At 39.9% G+C, this 17,739-nt stretch overlaps 5 protein-coding genes across 5 annotated transcripts; 3 read left to right on the top strand and 2 right to left on the bottom strand.

The window, feature by feature from the left end:
* Positions 1–152: 152 nt before the first annotated feature.
* LOC125575663 (cellulose synthase-like protein D2) lies at positions 153–5,150 on the top strand. The gene is made up of 3 exons (XM_048746420.1): positions 153–1,059; positions 1,777–2,584; positions 3,122–5,150. The coding sequence occupies exons 1-3, from the start codon at positions 191–193 to the stop codon at positions 4,865–4,867; spliced, it is 3,423 nt and encodes a 1,140-aa protein (XP_048602377.1). The 5' UTR covers positions 153–190; the 3' UTR covers positions 4,868–5,150.
* Positions 5,151–5,747: 597 nt separating this feature from the next.
* On the top strand, positions 5,748–6,884 carry LOC106380279 (putative fasciclin-like arabinogalactan protein 20). Its single transcript, XM_013820065.3, has one exon. The coding sequence runs from the start codon at positions 5,929–5,931 to the stop codon at positions 6,742–6,744; it is 816 nt and encodes a 271-aa protein (XP_013675519.2). The 5' UTR covers positions 5,748–5,928; the 3' UTR covers positions 6,745–6,884.
* Positions 6,885–7,486: 602 nt separating this feature from the next.
* Positions 7,487–10,639, top strand: LOC106380426 (ATPase family AAA domain-containing protein 3-B-like). Its single transcript, XM_022695807.2, has 8 exons — positions 7,487–7,913; positions 8,091–8,186; positions 8,438–8,548; positions 8,633–8,942; positions 9,042–9,132; positions 9,227–9,557; positions 9,685–9,833; positions 9,924–10,639. The coding sequence occupies exons 1-8, from the start codon at positions 7,608–7,610 to the stop codon at positions 10,438–10,440; spliced, it is 1,911 nt and encodes a 636-aa protein (XP_022551528.2). The 5' UTR covers positions 7,487–7,607; the 3' UTR covers positions 10,441–10,639.
* A 77-nt stretch (positions 10,640–10,716) lies between these two features.
* LOC106377616 (NADP-dependent alkenal double bond reductase P2) lies at positions 10,717–12,471 on the bottom strand. The gene is made up of 4 exons (XM_013817883.3): positions 11,922–12,471; positions 11,652–11,832; positions 11,402–11,568; positions 10,717–11,329 (listed from the first exon to the last, which is right to left on the bottom strand). Exons 1-4 carry the CDS (start codon positions 12,156–12,158, stop codon positions 10,862–10,864), a joined length of 1,053 nt encoding a protein of 350 aa, XP_013673337.3. The 5' UTR covers positions 12,159–12,471; the 3' UTR covers positions 10,717–10,861.
* Positions 12,472–12,874: 403 nt separating this feature from the next.
* Positions 12,875–17,246, bottom strand: LOC106354435 (D-xylose-proton symporter-like 2). The gene is made up of 15 exons (XM_048746421.1): positions 17,134–17,246; positions 17,002–17,051; positions 16,626–16,723; positions 16,139–16,217; positions 15,818–15,877; positions 15,661–15,727; positions 15,439–15,563; positions 15,258–15,359; positions 14,784–15,152; positions 14,661–14,708; positions 14,489–14,551; positions 14,115–14,195; positions 13,838–13,936; positions 13,556–13,693; positions 12,875–13,236 (listed from the first exon to the last, which is right to left on the bottom strand). The coding sequence occupies exons 1-15, from the start codon at positions 17,138–17,140 to the stop codon at positions 13,105–13,107; spliced, it is 1,518 nt and encodes a 505-aa protein (XP_048602378.1). The 5' UTR covers positions 17,141–17,246; the 3' UTR covers positions 12,875–13,104.
* Between the last annotated feature and the right edge of the window lie 493 nt (positions 17,247–17,739).

The following is a 17,739-nucleotide window of genomic DNA, read 5'->3' on the forward strand; positions in this document are numbered from 1 at the left end:
TCGTTTTCGAATTTGAAATAGATTGTTGTTGTTATTTATTGAACCCTTTAGATCCATGTAGTAATCTGTTTCTTGTAATGAAATTAAGGTTTTAAGATTTTTTTCTATATTATAAGTATTTATATGTCTTTGTTTTTTTCTTTTCTAAGCATCTGTTATTTCACTTGCTTCCTCAGGGATCTGCCAAGAAATGGCATCAAATAAACATTTCAGTAAAATTCCATCAAACCTATCAAACAACTCCGATGCCACCGATCCACCAAGACCTTACGTTCCCAACACAGTCACATTCGCCCGAAGAACCAACTCCGGCCGCTATGTCAACTACTCCAGAGACGACCTCGACAGCGAAATTGGCAGCGTCGACTTCAACAACTACACCGTCCACATGCCTCCGACGCCAGACAACCAGACAACGGACCCTTCCATATCCCAAAAAGTCGAAGAGCAGTACGTCTCCAACTCCATGTTCACCGGAGGATTCAACAGCACCACCAAGGCTCACCTCATGGACAAAGTGATCGAAACCGAGACCAACCACCCGCAGATGGCTGGCGCTAAAGGATCCTCCTGCGCCATCCCTGGCTGTGATGCTAAGGTGATGACCGACGGGAGAGGCCAAGACCTTCTCCCTTGTGAATGTGACTTCAAAATCTGTAGAGACTGCTTCGTGGATGCGGTTAAGACGGGTGGTGGGATCTGCCCCGGGTGTAAAGAGCCGTACAAGAACACGGATATGACCGACCAGGGTGATCAGCAGAGGCTTCCCGGGGGCGAGGGCGGCGGGTCGAAGATGGAGAGGAGACTGTCGTTGATGAAGTCGAATAATAAGTCGGCTATGGTGAGGAGTCAGACCGGAGATTTTGATCAGAACCAGTGGCTGTTTGAGACCAGTGGGACTTATGGTTATGGGAATGCGTTTTGGACGAAGGATGGGAACTTTGGGAGCGGTAAGGATGGAGATGGTGATGGTATGGAGACTCAAGATTTGATGAGCAAGCCTTGGAAGCCACTTACTAGGAAGCTGAATATTCCTGCTGCTGTTCTTAGTCCATACAGGTAACAGACAAAAGTATTTAGATCTTCACTTTTAATCCAGTTCTGTAAGCTCTTAATAGACATAAGTGTCAGTTCGAATAACCGCTGGGACAAAACTAGCCATGGGCATTCGATTTTGGTTCGGTTTTGGTTCCGGTTGGGATTTTTTGTTCTCGGTTCGGTCCAGGTAACAAAGTTAGAAACCGGCTAATATCCGACATAATTTGCATCTGGTTTCAATTTGTTCCGTTTTTTTTTTGGCTAATTTGGGTTAAAATGTCAAAATCGGTTTTCGGATTAAATATCAGATGTTTTGAATTTTCGGATAAAAATTTTGAATATTTCGGATAATTCTATTATTTTGAATTAAAAAAAATTCTGACAATTCATTTTTTGGTATTTTGGTATATAAATAATATTTTAAAATTATTTTATCATTTCACTAAATATATTTAATATATATAAGTATATAAATTATATCATAGAAATTTTGATATCCGTTTGGTTCTTGATTTGGTTCCGGTTCTTTGGTTCTAAAAATATAGAATCCGTTTGGGTTGATTTATGATCCAATCCGGAACCAAACCTCTTTTTCGGTTCGGTTAGGTTCTTGAATTCCGGATAAATGTGTTTATGCCTTAGACGAAACTAATGATATATAACATAGTTTCTGTAAAAACCTCATGACATTCAAAATATATATATATCTTAATAAAAATGTTATTTCTTTTCTCGCAGGCTTTTGATATTGATCCGTGTGGTTGTACTTGCATTGTTCTTGTCTTGGAGGATTAAGCATCAAAACCAAGATGCTATATGGTTATGGGGAATGTCTGTAGTTTGCGAGCTTTGGTTCGCCTTCTCTTGGCTTCTTGATCAGCTCCCCAAGCTATGCCCCGTTAACCGTTCCACTGATCTCCAAGTCCTTAAGGAGAAGTTCGAAACCCCAACACCAAGCAACCCGACAGGAAAGTCAGACCTTCCTGGTCTCGATGTGTTTGTCTCTACAGCAGATCCCGAGAAAGAACCTCCTCTGGTCACTGCCAACACCATTTTATCGATCCTAGCTGCTGATTATCCTTGTGAGAAGCTTGCTTGCTACGTATCAGATGATGGAGGAGCGCTTCTAACGTTTGAAGCCATGGCTGAAGCTGCTAGCTTTGCAAACATTTGGGTTCCTTTCTGTCGTAAACACACGATAGAGCCGAGGAATCCTGACTCTTACTTTAGCTTAAAGAGAGATCCTTACAAGAACAAAGTGAAACCTGACTTCGTCAAGGATAGGAGACGTGTTAAGCGTGAGTACGATGAGTTCAAAGTCAGGATTAACAGCTTGCCTGACTCCATCAGGAGACGTTCTGATGCTTATCACGCTAGAGAAGAGATTAAAGCCATGAAGATGCAGAGGCAGAACAGAGACGATGAGCTTTTGGAGCCTGTTAAGATTAAGAAAGCTACGTGGATGGCTGATGGTACTCACTGGCCTGGAACTTGGTTGACTTCTGCTAGTGACCACGCCAAAGGTGACCACGCTGGTATCATTCAGGTATAAAGTTGATTACTAATCCCTTTTTTAATTTTCTTGGACGTCAAGTTTCAGACTAGGCATGGACATATAAAATCGAAAACCAAACCGAGAACATAATGAGTATCTGAATATCTAAAATATAGTCTATATACTTAAAATACTAATTATACTTAGTTTTAAAATTAACAATATTTTTTTTAAAAGCCTATTTATAAACGGTACTATTCTAAAAACCAAATTGACCAAATTTTTTTTATCCGAATCATTTTAAAATTATCCGAAAGAACTTAATTATCCTAATAATTGTTATCTGAAATATTTAAATTTATATTGAATTATCCAAAATTACTAGAAACCCGAAATTTTATCAGATATTATCTAGTTTCTAACATTATTACTCTAAATGAACCGAAACCAAACCGAATTTTATAAATAACGAAATGGTTCTTATATCTCTAAAACCAAATAAAACGAACCGGAACAGAACGGAAAACCAAGCCCATCCGTATTTCAGACAATGGATCAACATCTCATTTTTGTCTCAACTGATGTCAGGTGATGTTGAAGCCACCTAGTGATGAGCCACTACATGGAGACTCCGAAGGTTTTATTGATCTAAACGATGTGGACATTCGTCTCCCTCTCCTTGTTTATGTCTCCCGTGAGAAACGTCCTGGCTATGATCACAACAAGAAGGCAGGAGCCATGAACGCACTAGTAAGAGCTTCTGCCGTCATGTCAAACGGAGCATTCATACTCAATCTCGACTGTGACCATTACATATACAACTCCGAGGCAATGCGAGAAGGTATGTGCTTCATGATGGACCGAGGAGGCGACCGTCTCTGCTACGTCCAGTTCCCGCAACGGTTCGAAGGTATCGACCCCTCTGATCGATATGCTAACCACAACACCGTCTTCTTTGATGTCAACATGAGAGCTCTCGATGGGCTTATGGGCCCGGTTTACGTCGGAACCGGTTGTCTCTTCAGGAGAATAGCTCTTTACGGGTTCGACCCGCCTCGGTCCAGAGAACGTTCCTCTGGCTGTTGCGGTTGTTGTTTCCCTCGCGGCAAGAAGAAGAAGAATCACATCCCTGAGGAGAACATAGCTCTGCGGATGGGTGAGTATGATGACGAGGAGATGAGTCTTTACTTAGTCCCCAAAAAGTTCGGTAACTCGACGTTCCTCCTCGACTCCATCCCCGTTGCTGAGTTCCAAGGCAGGCCTTTGGCGGACCACCCGTCTGTTAAAAACGGGCGCCCGCCAGGCGCGCTCACGATTCCTCGTGAGCTTCTGGACGCGTCCACTGTAGCTGAAGCTATAGCTGTTATCTCGTGCTGGTACGAGGATAAGACCGAGTGGGGGTCGCGTATCGGCTGGATCTACGGGTCGGTCACCGAAGACGTTGTGACGGGCTATAGAATGCATAACCGAGGTTGGAAGTCAGTTTACTGCGTGACGAAGCGGGATGCCTTCAGAGGCACGGCACCTATTAACTTGACGGATAGGCTTCACCAGGTTCTCCGTTGGGCTACCGGATCTGTTGAGATCTTCTTTTCGCGTAACAACGCGCTTCTCGCTAGCCCTAAGATGAAGATCCTCCAGAGAATCGCTTACTTAAACGTCGGTATCTACCCGTTTACATCGATCTTTCTTATCGTATACTGTTTCCTCCCTGCTCTGTCTCTCTTCTCTGGTCAGTTCATTGTCCAGACGCTTAATGTCACGTTCCTCGTCTACCTTCTCATCATCTCCATCACTCTCTGCTTACTCGCCTTGCTGGAGATCAAATGGTCGGGGATTTCGTTAGAAGAATGGTGGAGAAACGAACAGTTTTGGCTCATTGGAGGAACAAGTGCTCATCTCGCAGCTGTGCTTCAAGGTTTGCTCAAAGTCATAGCTGGAGTTGAGATCTCATTCACTCTCACTACCAAGTCTGGAGGAGATGACGTGGACGATGAGTTTGCGGATTTGTACATGGTCAAATGGACTTCGCTTATGATCCCTCCTATAACGATCATGATGGTGAATCTGATCGCTATTGCGGTGGGATTCAGCAGGACGATCTACGCTGTGGTTCCTCAGTGGAGTAAGTTGATAGGAGGAGTGTTCTTTAGCTTCTGGGTGTTGGCTCATCTTTATCCTTTTGCTAAAGGGTTGATGGGAAGAAGAGGAAGAACACCGACGATTGTTTATGTGTGGGCTGGTCTTATTGCCATCACGATCTCCCTTCTTTGGGTTGCTATTAATCCACCGGCTGGTAATACTGAGATCGGAGGGTCTTTCAGTTTTCCATGATAGGGTTTGGTTCATTGAGTGCTTCTCAAGAAACATTACTCGTTGGTGTTTTTATTAAAAGTCATATTCGTTTATTATATTTTTTTGTTATTTCTGTCTGATTAGAACAGAGATCGGCTAAATATAGTTTGAACGAGACGAGTGAATGTACTTACCACTTAGTTTCTGTCGTTGTTTTTATTTTTCTTGTTCTCTCGTTGTATCATTTATAACATGTTTTTTTTTTCTCTTTTTACTGAGCAATAATGTTTTTTTTATTGAAACTAAATGGTCAATGCCAATAGATCCAAACATCATAATGAGGACAAAAGCACAATCAAGAGATCTATATTGTTCTGACAATTTGTAGACGTGTATCCAATCTTCATGACTCTATGTGACAACCATGTGAGAAAGCAAAGCATTATTGTGATTACTTTTCAAACAAGAATCTAATGCATTGGACATTTAGAGGCATGATGTTTAGTAGATCTCAGAAGAAATTCGTCAAAATTAACCAAATTCGAAACTAGTGATATTTATTTCTTTTTGTTCTTCTATTTATTTCAAATACTAACAAAATTAACATCTACATTTGTAAAGAGGAACTCTTACAAACAAAATTATAATATGTCATACATTTGTTATTTATGTTTGAAAGTGTTACAATATTACTTCTAAAAATTTTGATTGTTTTTTTTTGTGAAACTAATCGTGGAATAATCTAAACTCATAACCTAATAAAAAAATAAAAAATATTAATATCTACTATACTATTTATTGATATAGTTTCAGCTTTTACATGAACTCTACAGAGTATGTACTACTTGCAATTTGTAGTATTAGATATAACACTTGAAATCACACATCATATTAGTTGAACAAACTCACTGCAAACTCGCTCACCATGCAGTTACCATGATCAGTTAATTTGGTGGAAAACAACACACGCATGTCCAAAACTAAACCTTTTAAATCGCTTAAACAAACCTTATCGGATAACTATGAGAGACTATATTTGAGCGTCCCATCAATCCATTCTCCAAAACCCCCAAAAAGGAACAAGAAATATATTAGAAGACATGAGAGCTATTCAAACTTATGTGACACTCTTCTTCATCTTAGTCATAATCACAACAACATCAACAGGAGCCCAAAAGAGTCCTCATCATGGAAACAACCATGACCTCTCTATCGCCATAGAAGAAATGGAGAAAGCAAACTACTTCTCTTTCGTGATGCTCATCAACATGTTACACTCCACAAACCCTAGACTCCTAGCCAATATCACATTCTTGATGCCAAGGGACAAACCCCTTTCAAGATCAAACATTATCCAACAAGATTCTATCTCTGACTTCTTACTTCGCCACTCGATCCCTTCCCCTCTTCTTTTCGAACATCTCAACCTCATCCCCAATGGCTCCATTGTTCCGTCCTCTCTTCCACATTACACCCTCAAGATCTCAAACGGTGGAAGATTAAACTACTTTCTCAACAATGTCAAGATCATAAGCCGCAACATTTGTACATTAGGTTCTATCAAGTGCCATGGCATCGACGGTATATTACCATCTCCAAGTGCTATCAACGACGATTCTCCTCGTGATAATAACCACACTTCACCTTTCATTTCTTGCCCTAGCAGCCACAACAATAGTGAACACGATAGTCCTCATGACAATAGCGAACACGATAGTCCTCATAACAATAGTAGTAATCATAATAGTTCTCGTCCTGATGATCATACTCATACTCATGTTGCTCCTTCTCCGACCAGCAGTCCGACTCTTGTGCCAAAATCAGATTCTTCTACGATTCGTGAGGGAGATACGTCAGGTTTTGTCGTCCTTCTCGGATTGCTATCGTGCGTGATGGGCATAGCAATGGCCATGTAAAGTTTAACTCCGCGGACAGCAAGGATAACACCTACTAATGTGTAACAGTATTCACTTGTTATCGTTTTTATATATATGTAACAACAAGAAAATATGATCTATTCATATATTGTAACCAATTCAAATATGTTTTTAGTTCTGATATTTCCTTTTAAAGATCTTATTTATAGAATGATTCGTTGGGCCAAAACTAGCAAATTGTATTCTTTCCGAAACTTATATAAACAAATATGTAGGTGCAAGAGCGTTGAAAACAATTTAAGCTTACAAAATTTTCATCAATTAATAAAAATACAATATTTTATAGTTATAGTATTAGCGAAAGCAACTAATCTGTAATAGTAAATAGTATTCACTTGTTTTTTAAAAAAAAATCTATTGTGGTACTAATATAGTAATATATGTATGTAATTAGACTATGTTACAAATACTATTTCAAAAGTAATTTTTTAAAAATTATATAAAATTAAAGTTAGGAATTTTCTTCATAAAAATTTATATTAAATTATCAGCATAGTTTCTTTAAAATTGAAATAAATTACACAAACAATCTTTAGTATTTGTAACAAAGTTAAAATAAAATGTCAATATATTTATCAAATATAGTGATATAATTTTGTAATAATAAACACATAAATGGACCGAGCGAGTTGGTATATCGGGTCAAATATCGGGTAAACCCGACCCGAGATCTAAACCCTTACCAAAAACCCTGGCAAAATCTCTCTCAGCTTCCATTTCTATGGCTGCGTGAAAATTTCTTGATCATCAAGTCAATCTCTTCCTCATAAAACCCTCTTCAATCGTTAAGAACCCTAATCTAGTCTCCTTTTAATCAATTGGAGATTCCAGGAGCAAACAAAATGGCTCAGAAGTGTGCGATTGGTTTGATATCAGCTCTAGCAGCTTCCGCTTCCTTCTCGAAATCGAACATCGCTTCTGCAGATGGACCTCCTCTCACCTTCTCCGCCTTCTCCACTTCTCCGACTCCTCAGCAGCAGCAGGGTTCCGCTACTCCGCCGGCGCCAGGATCTGGCGAAGAGTCCGATTCTCCTCCGCGGATTCGGAACGATAATCCGAGGACGACTTCAGCTGGGTTCGATCCCGAGGCGCTTGAGCGAGGGGCGAAGACCGTGAAAGGGATTAACAACTCTGCTCATGCCAAAAAGGTTTGAATTTTATGTTTTGTTTCTTTAGATTTGAGATTTACATTGAAAAGAATCTCAAGTTTGATTTGTATGAGGAAGCTAATGGAAGATAGATTATGAGGATAGGTGTCAAAAAGTGTTTTTTTTTTTTTAGTTATGATTGGCCTTCACGATTGATGAATGTTTGGTTTCTGGTAGGTATTTGAAAGAATTAAGACACAAGAAGAGACGAGGCAAGCTGAGTTTGCTGCTAAGGCCCAAGAGTTTAAAGCTCTCCAATCACAAGCTGAAGCTGTGAGATCAACTTACTCTTAAGCTCATTGTACATAAATTATTGATTACATGGTCTGATTCTGGAGAATTTTTGCGCTTGGTTGCTTATATAATGTGTTCTTACAACTCTCTGGCTACCTACTGGAATGAAACTGCGGTGTAAATATATCAACTGCTGCTGCTATAGTTTTTGTTGCATCTCTCGTTATTCTACTTTTGAATCTTCCTAGGTTGTGAGATTATGTGCCTGACTTTTTTTCCAATTTTACCAGGAAAGGCAAAGGGTGATACACGAGGAACAGAAGAAACTTGCTCAACACCAAGCACAAACAAAAGCACAGATGGCTCGCTATGAAGATGAATTAGCAAGAAAAAGGATGCAGGCATGCCATTCTACACATACTTTCTTAAATAAAATTGAGGACTTATATTCTTTCTTACGAGTTATGTTGTACATCTTGTTACAGGCTGAGAATGAAGCCCAGAGAACAAGAAACCAAGAACTCGTGAGGATGCAAGAAGAATCAGCGATTAGGCGGGAAGGAGCTCGGCGAGCTACCGAGGAAGAGATCCAAGCACAGAGACGACAGACGGAGAGGGAGAAAGCTGAGATTGAACGTGAGACGATCAGGGTCAAAGCTATGGCAGAAGCCGAAGGGAGGGCACGTGAATCGAAGCTATCTGAAGACGTCAACAGGAGAATGCTTGTCGATCGTGCAAATGCAGAAAGGGAAAAATGGGTTTCTGCTATCAATACTACATTCGATCACATTGGAGGTCTGACATTAGTGACACAGTATCTCTCTATCGTTTTAATTCATTCCTTGTGGAAGCTTCTCTTTGGCAGTTGTTTGACTCTTTATCCTTTTTTTCTAGGGGGCTTGCGTATGATTCTAACTGATCAGAACAAGCTGGTTGTTGCTGTTGGAGGTATCACTGCTCTTGCAGCTGGAATCTACACAACAAGGTAAAGACTAAAAATGGCTGAGAAAAGACCAGTCGTGAGTTCTTGTTGTTGGAGTTGAGAAACTTAGTCAGCTTAATAAATTGCTTTGTTTCAGAGAAGGTGCCAAGGTTATCTGGAGCTACGTGGATAGAGTCTTGGGGCAACCTTCTCTAATTAGAGAATCATCGAGAGGAAAGTACCCTTGGTCTGGCTCTTTTTCTCGTGCCTTGTCCACGTTGAAGGGTGGTGGTAAGGAAGCTGCATCGACAAATGGAAAAGGATTCGGTGATGTTATTTTGCACCCTTCTCTTCAAAAGAGAATCGAACAGTTAGCCAGTGCAACTGCCAACACAAAGTCTCACCAAGCACCTTTTCGAAATATGCTTTTCTACGGTCCACCAGGAACCGGGAAGACAATGGCTGCCCGAGAGCTGGCTCGTAAATCTGTATGCATTCTCTATCTTTCTTATGCCTATAGTTATTATAGTTAGATCTTAGTTGGCTGCTCATGTGCGTAATTAAACTTCAGAATCTTTGATAATCACTCTCATCCTTTGATTTGTTACCCTTCAGGGTCTGGACTATGCGTTGATGACGGGTGGAGATGTTGCACCCCTTGGAGCTCAGGCTGTAACAAAGATACACCAACTGTTTGACTGGTCCAAAAAGTCTAAGAGAGGTTTGTTGCTCTTCATCGATGAAGCCGATGCGTTTCTCTGCGAGTAAGTTGCAAATCCACTAGCTGATGATGATAATCTTAACTGAAGGGGTTTTAGTTTTTTTCTGTGCTAATTTGATTGCAAATTCAACAGGCGGAACAAAACATATATGAGTGAAGCCCAAAGGAGTGCACTAAACGCACTCCTCTTCCGCACAGGTGACCAGTCCAAAGACATAGTCCTAGCGCTCGCCACAAACCGACCAGGTGATCTAGACTCAGCAGTGGCTGACCGTGTCGACGAGACTCTCGAGTTCCCCTTACCCGGAGAAGAAGAGCGTTTCAAGCTTCTAAACCTCTACCTGGACAAGTACATTACCAAGACTAATCTTAAAAAGCCTGGTTTGCTCCAAAGCCTTTTCAAGAAAGACCAGCTGAAGATCGAGGTAAGAGGCGTCACAGAGGATCTCTTGAAAGAAGCTGCCGCGAAAACAAAAGGGTTTTCAGGTAGAGAGATCGCGAAGCTGATGGCAAGCGTTCAAGCGGCTGTGTATGGAAGCGCGGAGTGTTTGTTGGACGCGAACCTTTTCAGAGAGGTGATTGATTACAAAGTCGCTGAGCATCAACAGAGGAAGAAACTAGCTGGAACCGATACAGGTAACAAGAAATGAAATCATACATCAACATATGTTGTAGATTTGAACAATTACTCAAAACTCAAAACCCCGAGCATTGTTTATGAAAGGGTTTGGGCAAAGAAAAAGATTTTTGATTTTCCAAATTGTTCCTCCCTATGATTCTAAAGGTGAGATTTATAGGATTGTTTGAAGATTCAGTCTTCTTGGTTATTAGTCATTTCAATCTTGAGTAGATCCTAGCATGACTCTTTGGCAAAAGAATTTCTTTATGTTGTTGAAGAAGTAACACAATTTATTTATTTATCAAGATAAAGATTAAGACCCTCACATTTTTTATAACTAACAGTGATTTTCTTAGTTGCAAGACATTATTCTATAATATTTAGAGTTTTAGACTATTTCTTACGTATTACACAAGAAAACAAGACCATATAGTTCAACAGTTTGGTACTTCTCAGTCAAGGTCACGAGACACCACGACAAGCTGTTTTCCAACGTTCTTACCGTGAAACAGTCCAACGAGCGCAGCAGGAGCGCTCTCGAGCCCGTCAGCAACATCTTCCACGTACGTTATCTTCTCTTCTCGTAGATAGGGAAGCACAAACTCCAAGAACTCCGAGTATTTGTGCAAGTAATCGATGGTGTTGAACCCTTGAATACGTATACGTTTGTAAGTAATGAGCCAGAGGTTGTATACTGCTTCAGGAACCTGCAGGTTGTACTGCGAGATCATTCCACACGCTGCGATGCGGCCGTGTGGTCTCATGTTTAGGATTACTGCGTCCAGCATTTCGCCTCCCACGTTCTCAAAGTATATGTCAATGCCTACAGGGAAACACCTTTTTAAGGCAGCATTGAGATCACTTTCTTCCTTGTAGTTGAAGGCATCATCGAATCCAAACTTGTTCTTGAGAAGATCAACCTAGATACATCAAAGGGACTTGATTCGTTAACCCGATCAAGAAACCGTGCTGGTTAAAGCTTAAGAGATTACCTTCTCTTTGCTTCCTGCGCTTCCAACGACATAACAACCCATCAACTTAGCAAACTGTCCCACAAGCTGACCAACGGCACCAGATGCAGCTGACACAAACACAGTCTCTCCTTTCTTTGGTGAACAGATCTCATAGAACCCAGCATATGCTGTCATACCAGGCATACCTGCCAATATAAAGACAATGATGAACTACTACAAAACATTTGTTCTTCTGGAAACACACACATTGAACTGAGTAGTAACATACCAAGAAGGCCAGTGTAGTTGGATAAGGGAACATCAGTATGATGGATCTTGAAGTGAAGATTAGGAATAGGAGTGATAACACTGTACTCTTCCCATCCAACAGCTCCCCAAAGCAAGTCACCTTCTTTGTAATCAGGGTGCCCTGAGTCCATCACTTTAGACACTCCAAACCCTGAGATAGGCTACACAACAACACAACCAAACGCTTGAAAGCTAAACCAGTGTTCTTGAAACCAAACATGGGAACAAAAGCGTACGTTCTTGTATGTACCTTGCCGGGAATGAAAGAGAGAGCAGTAGCGGGACTAGAGGGATCAGGCTTTCTCATACGGTTGCGCATGTAGGGATCACAAGACAAGTAGAGATTCTTCACCAACGCTGTCATTGATCCCGCCGGTACCTTAAGATTTACGGTGGTAGAGTTGATCAAAAGGTCGGATTCACTGAGGAATCCGGTAACGTAGTCTCTGAAGATGACTTGCTTGTTGCTCATTACCATCGACTCCATTTCTCCAAGATGTTTGGTTTTTCTTGTAAATTCTCAAGACGTTTGTAATTCTCAACTTATATAAGCCACAGGTTTAGGAGATAATCAAGAAGTCTAGTATCTTCTAATTTTTCTGTAATTTTATTTTAACGCTCGGACAGTGATGTTTTCTTGTTTTTCAAAACAAGTGTTCAGTGATTCAATTCAATAGTTTAGTTTCGGGGGGTGAATAGACCGGTTTACGATTTGTAACTCGGCTGGATTAAGATTTGGTGTGATAATTTTCAGTTGGTTCAGTATGTCTTCGGTTTGAGTTTGGTCTATAACAGAAGAAGTAATTATATAATTAGTAATTTAGGATTACTTAGCCTTTAGTATTTATATATTTAAAATGTGTTATTTATATATCCAGTCTTAATGTGAAAGAAACGGTTTTGATAAATGGCAATGCAAAACCAATGAAGCTAAAATTAGTTGCATAAGCATTATTTCTTGCGCAATAGGTGCGATGCAAACAATGTGTTTTCTATGTGATCTTGTCAATAACCAATGCCATACCAAACCAATTCAGTTACTATTAATCTGATTTAGTCTTGCATAAAAGAAGAAGAAAGGGTTGTCTTGGATTGATCTTAGGATTGAATTATCCTAAAATTGTAATAGAAAAAGACAGTATTCCAATAGGATTATGCATGTTGTATTTGTTAGCAAATTGGTATATATTTTCACAGTGTATATTCGAAAAGAAAAACTCGTGTATTTAATTTCTGCTCTTTATTTTCTATATAAGTAGTGCATATTAAAGTCTTAAAACATTATTTATAACATTCCTGTGGTGAAAATAATAAATTATTACACAGATTTTTAAGCACTAGTGTTTTGTAAACGTGATGATAATTGTCTCTCGAGCGTCTGAAGCAAAACATTGCTCAGGACACTAAGTATGAAGATATGTTGTGCAGAAGGTTTAGAGACATTTGGCTTCAATTTCCTCGAGAGTGAGACCCTTTGTTTCTGGCACAATGAAGTATATGAAGAGCAGAGACAAGACACATATCACACCAAACCCCATAAACAGTATCCCAGCTCCAAACAACTCCTGCAAAATAAAAACAGAGCCCCATGTGAGCCGAACAACATGTCCCCGTTCTGAATCAGAAAAGAAAATACAACAGAGACTACACATCTGAATTCCATTGCAACACAGTCCAACATAAAGGTCTCAAAAAACAAATAACTACTAACTGTGTATATATCTTTCACACAGAGTTTCACTGGGACTAACTCATGAATTAACATTTTATATCTAGCCAATCATTTACGAAGGGTTTTGCTACCAACTTTAAAGAATTATCTATTCAGAAAAGGCATAAACAAGTGATGATTTTTGTTTCTGAAAGGAATGGTAGATGGATTACCTTTAGGGGAGAAAAAGCAAATGTCACGAGGGCATTTGCACCGAAATTCACAAGAACTGCTAGACTGAGCCCTCGACCTCTTAATTTAAGGGGAAATATCTCTGAAATCATCAGCCAACCAATCGGACCAAAGGATAGCTGAACGATTAATCACAACAGAAATATTCGTTATAGAACATCTAGCTTTAGTTTCATGAGAAAGTTCATGCTACTTTTAAACCAAACATTAACGTCATGGAGTACAAGTTGCATCACCAAAACTTCAGTTAACTATTTGTTTACCTGGTAACAGCCCACATAGAGCAGCAGCGCAACCACAGCGACAACTGGTGCGGCGCTGAAAAAGATGTAGTATGACCCCAGTAGGAATAATGAGACAACCTGTTTGACATTACAAAATACAAATGAAGAAACTGGGAGCATTGAGTCCTCCTCATCATTGAGCTCAATATTTACTGAGCTTGATGTAAATCTACAATCATTTTCTTGCAGTATTTTAGACCAAGCTCACCAAGCCTGATGAGAAAAGACAAAGGGGTAGGAAAAAATGAGGACATACCATGCCACCAACACCACCAAGAAGCAAAGGTCTCCTTCCAAGTCTGTCGATAACTACAACAGCTACTCCTGTCATAATCAACTGCAGCAACAGAGGCGAGCGTTATTTCATAAAAAGCAAAGTAACGCGGGCCTCCAAGGAAATATGTTCCATCAACATTTTTCTTCAGTTCAAACGATTTGGGAAAAAAAAAAATCTTGAGATCTGGCTCAAAAACCTTCAACTACGCAACTCCTACTCTTTAAATTCACCAATAGAGTCTCTTACAATGTTATTAACAAAAAAAAGCTTACTCCAAACCTTACACAGTTATAAGTGTCAATCAGTAATGACACTACTTCTAACATTGATAACAGGTCAAGAAAACTGAATACCTTCAATAGACCAAGTAGAATTGAGACCCTTGTTGCATCACCTGCAGCAGAGAATCCAGCGGTCTAACAGGAAAATTTGGAGAGGAGGCAAAAGAAGTTAAAAATCCTCTCGCAACTGAAACAAAGCCAACATTACACTCTACAGAAAGTTTATTTAAAGAAGAAAGAAAACCTGCAGTATTGATGGCGCATAATAAAGAACACTTGGTTGCCCAGTTATCTGCCATTTGACAAATGAATACATTAGCTATCACTCTTCTACGAAACCGCAACGATTAAGTTTGACTGTACCGACCTGCTGAAACAAGACTAGACCTCCTCCTATGATGAGAGCTTTCTTGCACTTCCCTTGAAACAGTTCACCAAACGTGGCTTCTTTATCTTCCCCCACAAAAGAAAGCTCAGCCAAAATCTCGTTTACTTGTCCCGCAGCCGAGTCAACATAAGCAGAACCTCTAAGGCGGCAAAGAGATTTGATCGCAGCTTCCTTTTGGTTCTCCACATTCCCTTTTCCCTGTATGACACGCAACAAAAGCCACCTAGGGGATGCTGGGAGCCACCACATCCCAATCCCCATAATAACTGCCAAAGGAACACTCGTTGCATACATGTAACGCCAACCCGAAAGAGTATTCACCGTAAGACTACCGATTCCATAACCTCCCTGCGGAAAATTGTCAGAGGAGATGTGAGAATAACTTGCTGAAGAAAGAGATTTCAAAAACGAGAGGAGCAACTCAACTGCTTCACAAAAGCTTCAAGAACTTACAACCATCCCAAGGACTATGAAGAACTCCTTTAGTGATACCAGCTGCCCACGTATCTGACTTGGAGCAGTCTCTGCAATGTACATTGGAGCCGCATGCATTGCCTAAAAATAACATAACATGCCTCTGCTTAAAAACAAGTTTGAGAAGCCAAACACTTAAGAAAATGATGAGTCTTCTTACCAGTCCAACTCCAACCCCATAAGTTACACGTCCAATTATCAGAACGGAATAGATTGGTGCTAGTGTAGTCGCAAGGGCTCCAACGAGGAAAAAGAGTGCAGCCAGAACCAGCTCCTTTCTTCTTCCTTCCAAATTTAAAATCCAACACTTCAATTTCTTTTACAAGTAGACAGTGCTAAATACTTATGCATACCGGATGAGGAAAGTGGAGAAGTAACCAACCTATAACGTCAGCAATAGTAAAAGCCACAGCAGAGCCAACTAAGGCACCATAAAGTGAGCCACTGGTCTGCAGAACATTTAACAATGGTTGGTAAGAAAATTTGTCTTTGTTTCAAAAAATAAGGAGACAGCAGGAAAGATTGTTTCGGAGACTTACAACTAGACCAACATCCAATGAGGACAAGTTGTACCATGAAATTCCACTTAGTGAAGGCGACTGCAAGAGAGGATAAGAACAGTAAGAAAGCAAAGTCATAGGCTTCTAAAAGAATCTAAAATAATGTTCTTGCATGTGACGAGAAAAATGGTTTGGAAAGTGTGAAGTATCATGAAATAGTATTGATATCTCAATCCTATGTCCAGAGTTGTATACTAATTAGGCTATGAAAACAGTGACTAGAGACTTCTTAAAACTAGATTAGTTAGACCGTAACAAGATTGTAGGACTACATAGTTTCAGACAAGTTTAAAACTTTACCTGAATTGAAATGGTTGCACACGAAGTTGCACCAATTTCATAACCATAAAGGAGTCCTCCCAGAGCTGGAAAGAGAAACCTAATAACGAAACAACAAACTTCTTAACATGAAACACAAATGCAAACAAGTGCGCTGCCATTATAATTTAAAATACTCAACAATAAGTTGGCAATGAATAAATAGAATGAAAAAAAAAAATCACTGGAGAGTATAACTAACTACAGATGCAGAAATACTGAATGGCAGCAATAGATCACTGGATTAGCTAGAAAAAGAAAACGAAAACAGGCAAAGAGACATAGGTCCAAGCTCCTGATCATGAGTTGTGTTTCCACATGAAAGCGTTCGAGTTTCCTAGTCAGCATACGACACGACACAAAACATAACCAAACAGGCCAGTCTGCAAATTTCATTTCATTCCAGGTATATGAAGACACACTTATGGTGAGATGAACAATGATCATACAAAGAGAAGAGAGATCTCACGGGAAGATGGCTGCAACGACCGAGTAGTTTTCTGGGGTATGATTGTCTTTAATAAGAGGCTCCCTTTCTGACCTTATCTCACCCGATGATTTACCAACCTACAAATCATACATATATATAGTTTCAGCAACTTGTCAACGAAAACAATATCAGTAGCCCTACAAAGCATCTAAGCTCTAGTCTCATGCTACCTAATATGATAATTGCGATGTTGATGGCTCATACCCGTCTAGAAAGCTCTCAATGTTAGTAAGTTTTAGGAAATTCAAAATCAAACTCAACCAGAAGAGGAAACTATTAGAATGGTAAAGTCAAGAATCACGAGTGGGTTTAACCAAAAAAGGCGAAGTGAAATCAGCGGTGAGATGACTCATACCTCTGCGAAAGCAGAAGAGGTGGGTTGATGCTCCGGATCAAACGCCATAGCTGCGTTTCCAGCGATCGGAAAAAAAATAATTGAGGTTGTTGCAATGAAACTTTGTAATAATATATTGAATTCACTGTTTACTGTTCATAGACGCGAAAGAAAGATAGTGATACGCGTGGGAGGTTGGTTGGTAGCGATGACGATCCTTTATTTAGAGAGATTTTTTTTTTGGTTTTGCTAGCAAATGCTGTTGGTTTTTTTTTTAAATAAAAAATGATAATTTGGGAGCATATTTTACTATAGTAAAAAATGAAAAGAAGAAAGCAAATCTAGTTAAGGATCTGTATATGCATCAATCAATCAAACTCTTTGACGTATGATTTGTGGTGCGTCTTCGTTGATTAGTTTAAACCCACGGAAAATTAGTGTCTCAGGTTGAACAGTGACACGTGCAAGATCACGTGATTAAGCTTCTAGTCTCTTTTATCTTTGTCTTCGTTCTCTCTCTATGCCTAACACCAAGAGTCTCCGAACTTATATCCGAACTTGAATGTGATCTTACGTGTTGTCGAGTCATGAGAATCACTTTGTTTCTTTCTCTTCATAACACAGATGGGCGTAAAATGGGCTGTAATAGGTTGAGTTGTCAGGTTTAATAGCCCGGAATCAATCTGACTGTTACGGACAAGCCTTAACTCAGCTTGTTTGGTTTGTGTTCGATGCCCATGACAAACAGTGTTCAACTAG

This window comes from Brassica napus, chromosome C2, assembly GCF_020379485.1.
Source record: "Brassica napus cultivar Da-Ae chromosome C2, Da-Ae, whole genome shotgun sequence".
NCBI classification, from domain to species: Eukaryota; Viridiplantae; Streptophyta; class Magnoliopsida; order Brassicales; family Brassicaceae; genus Brassica; species Brassica napus.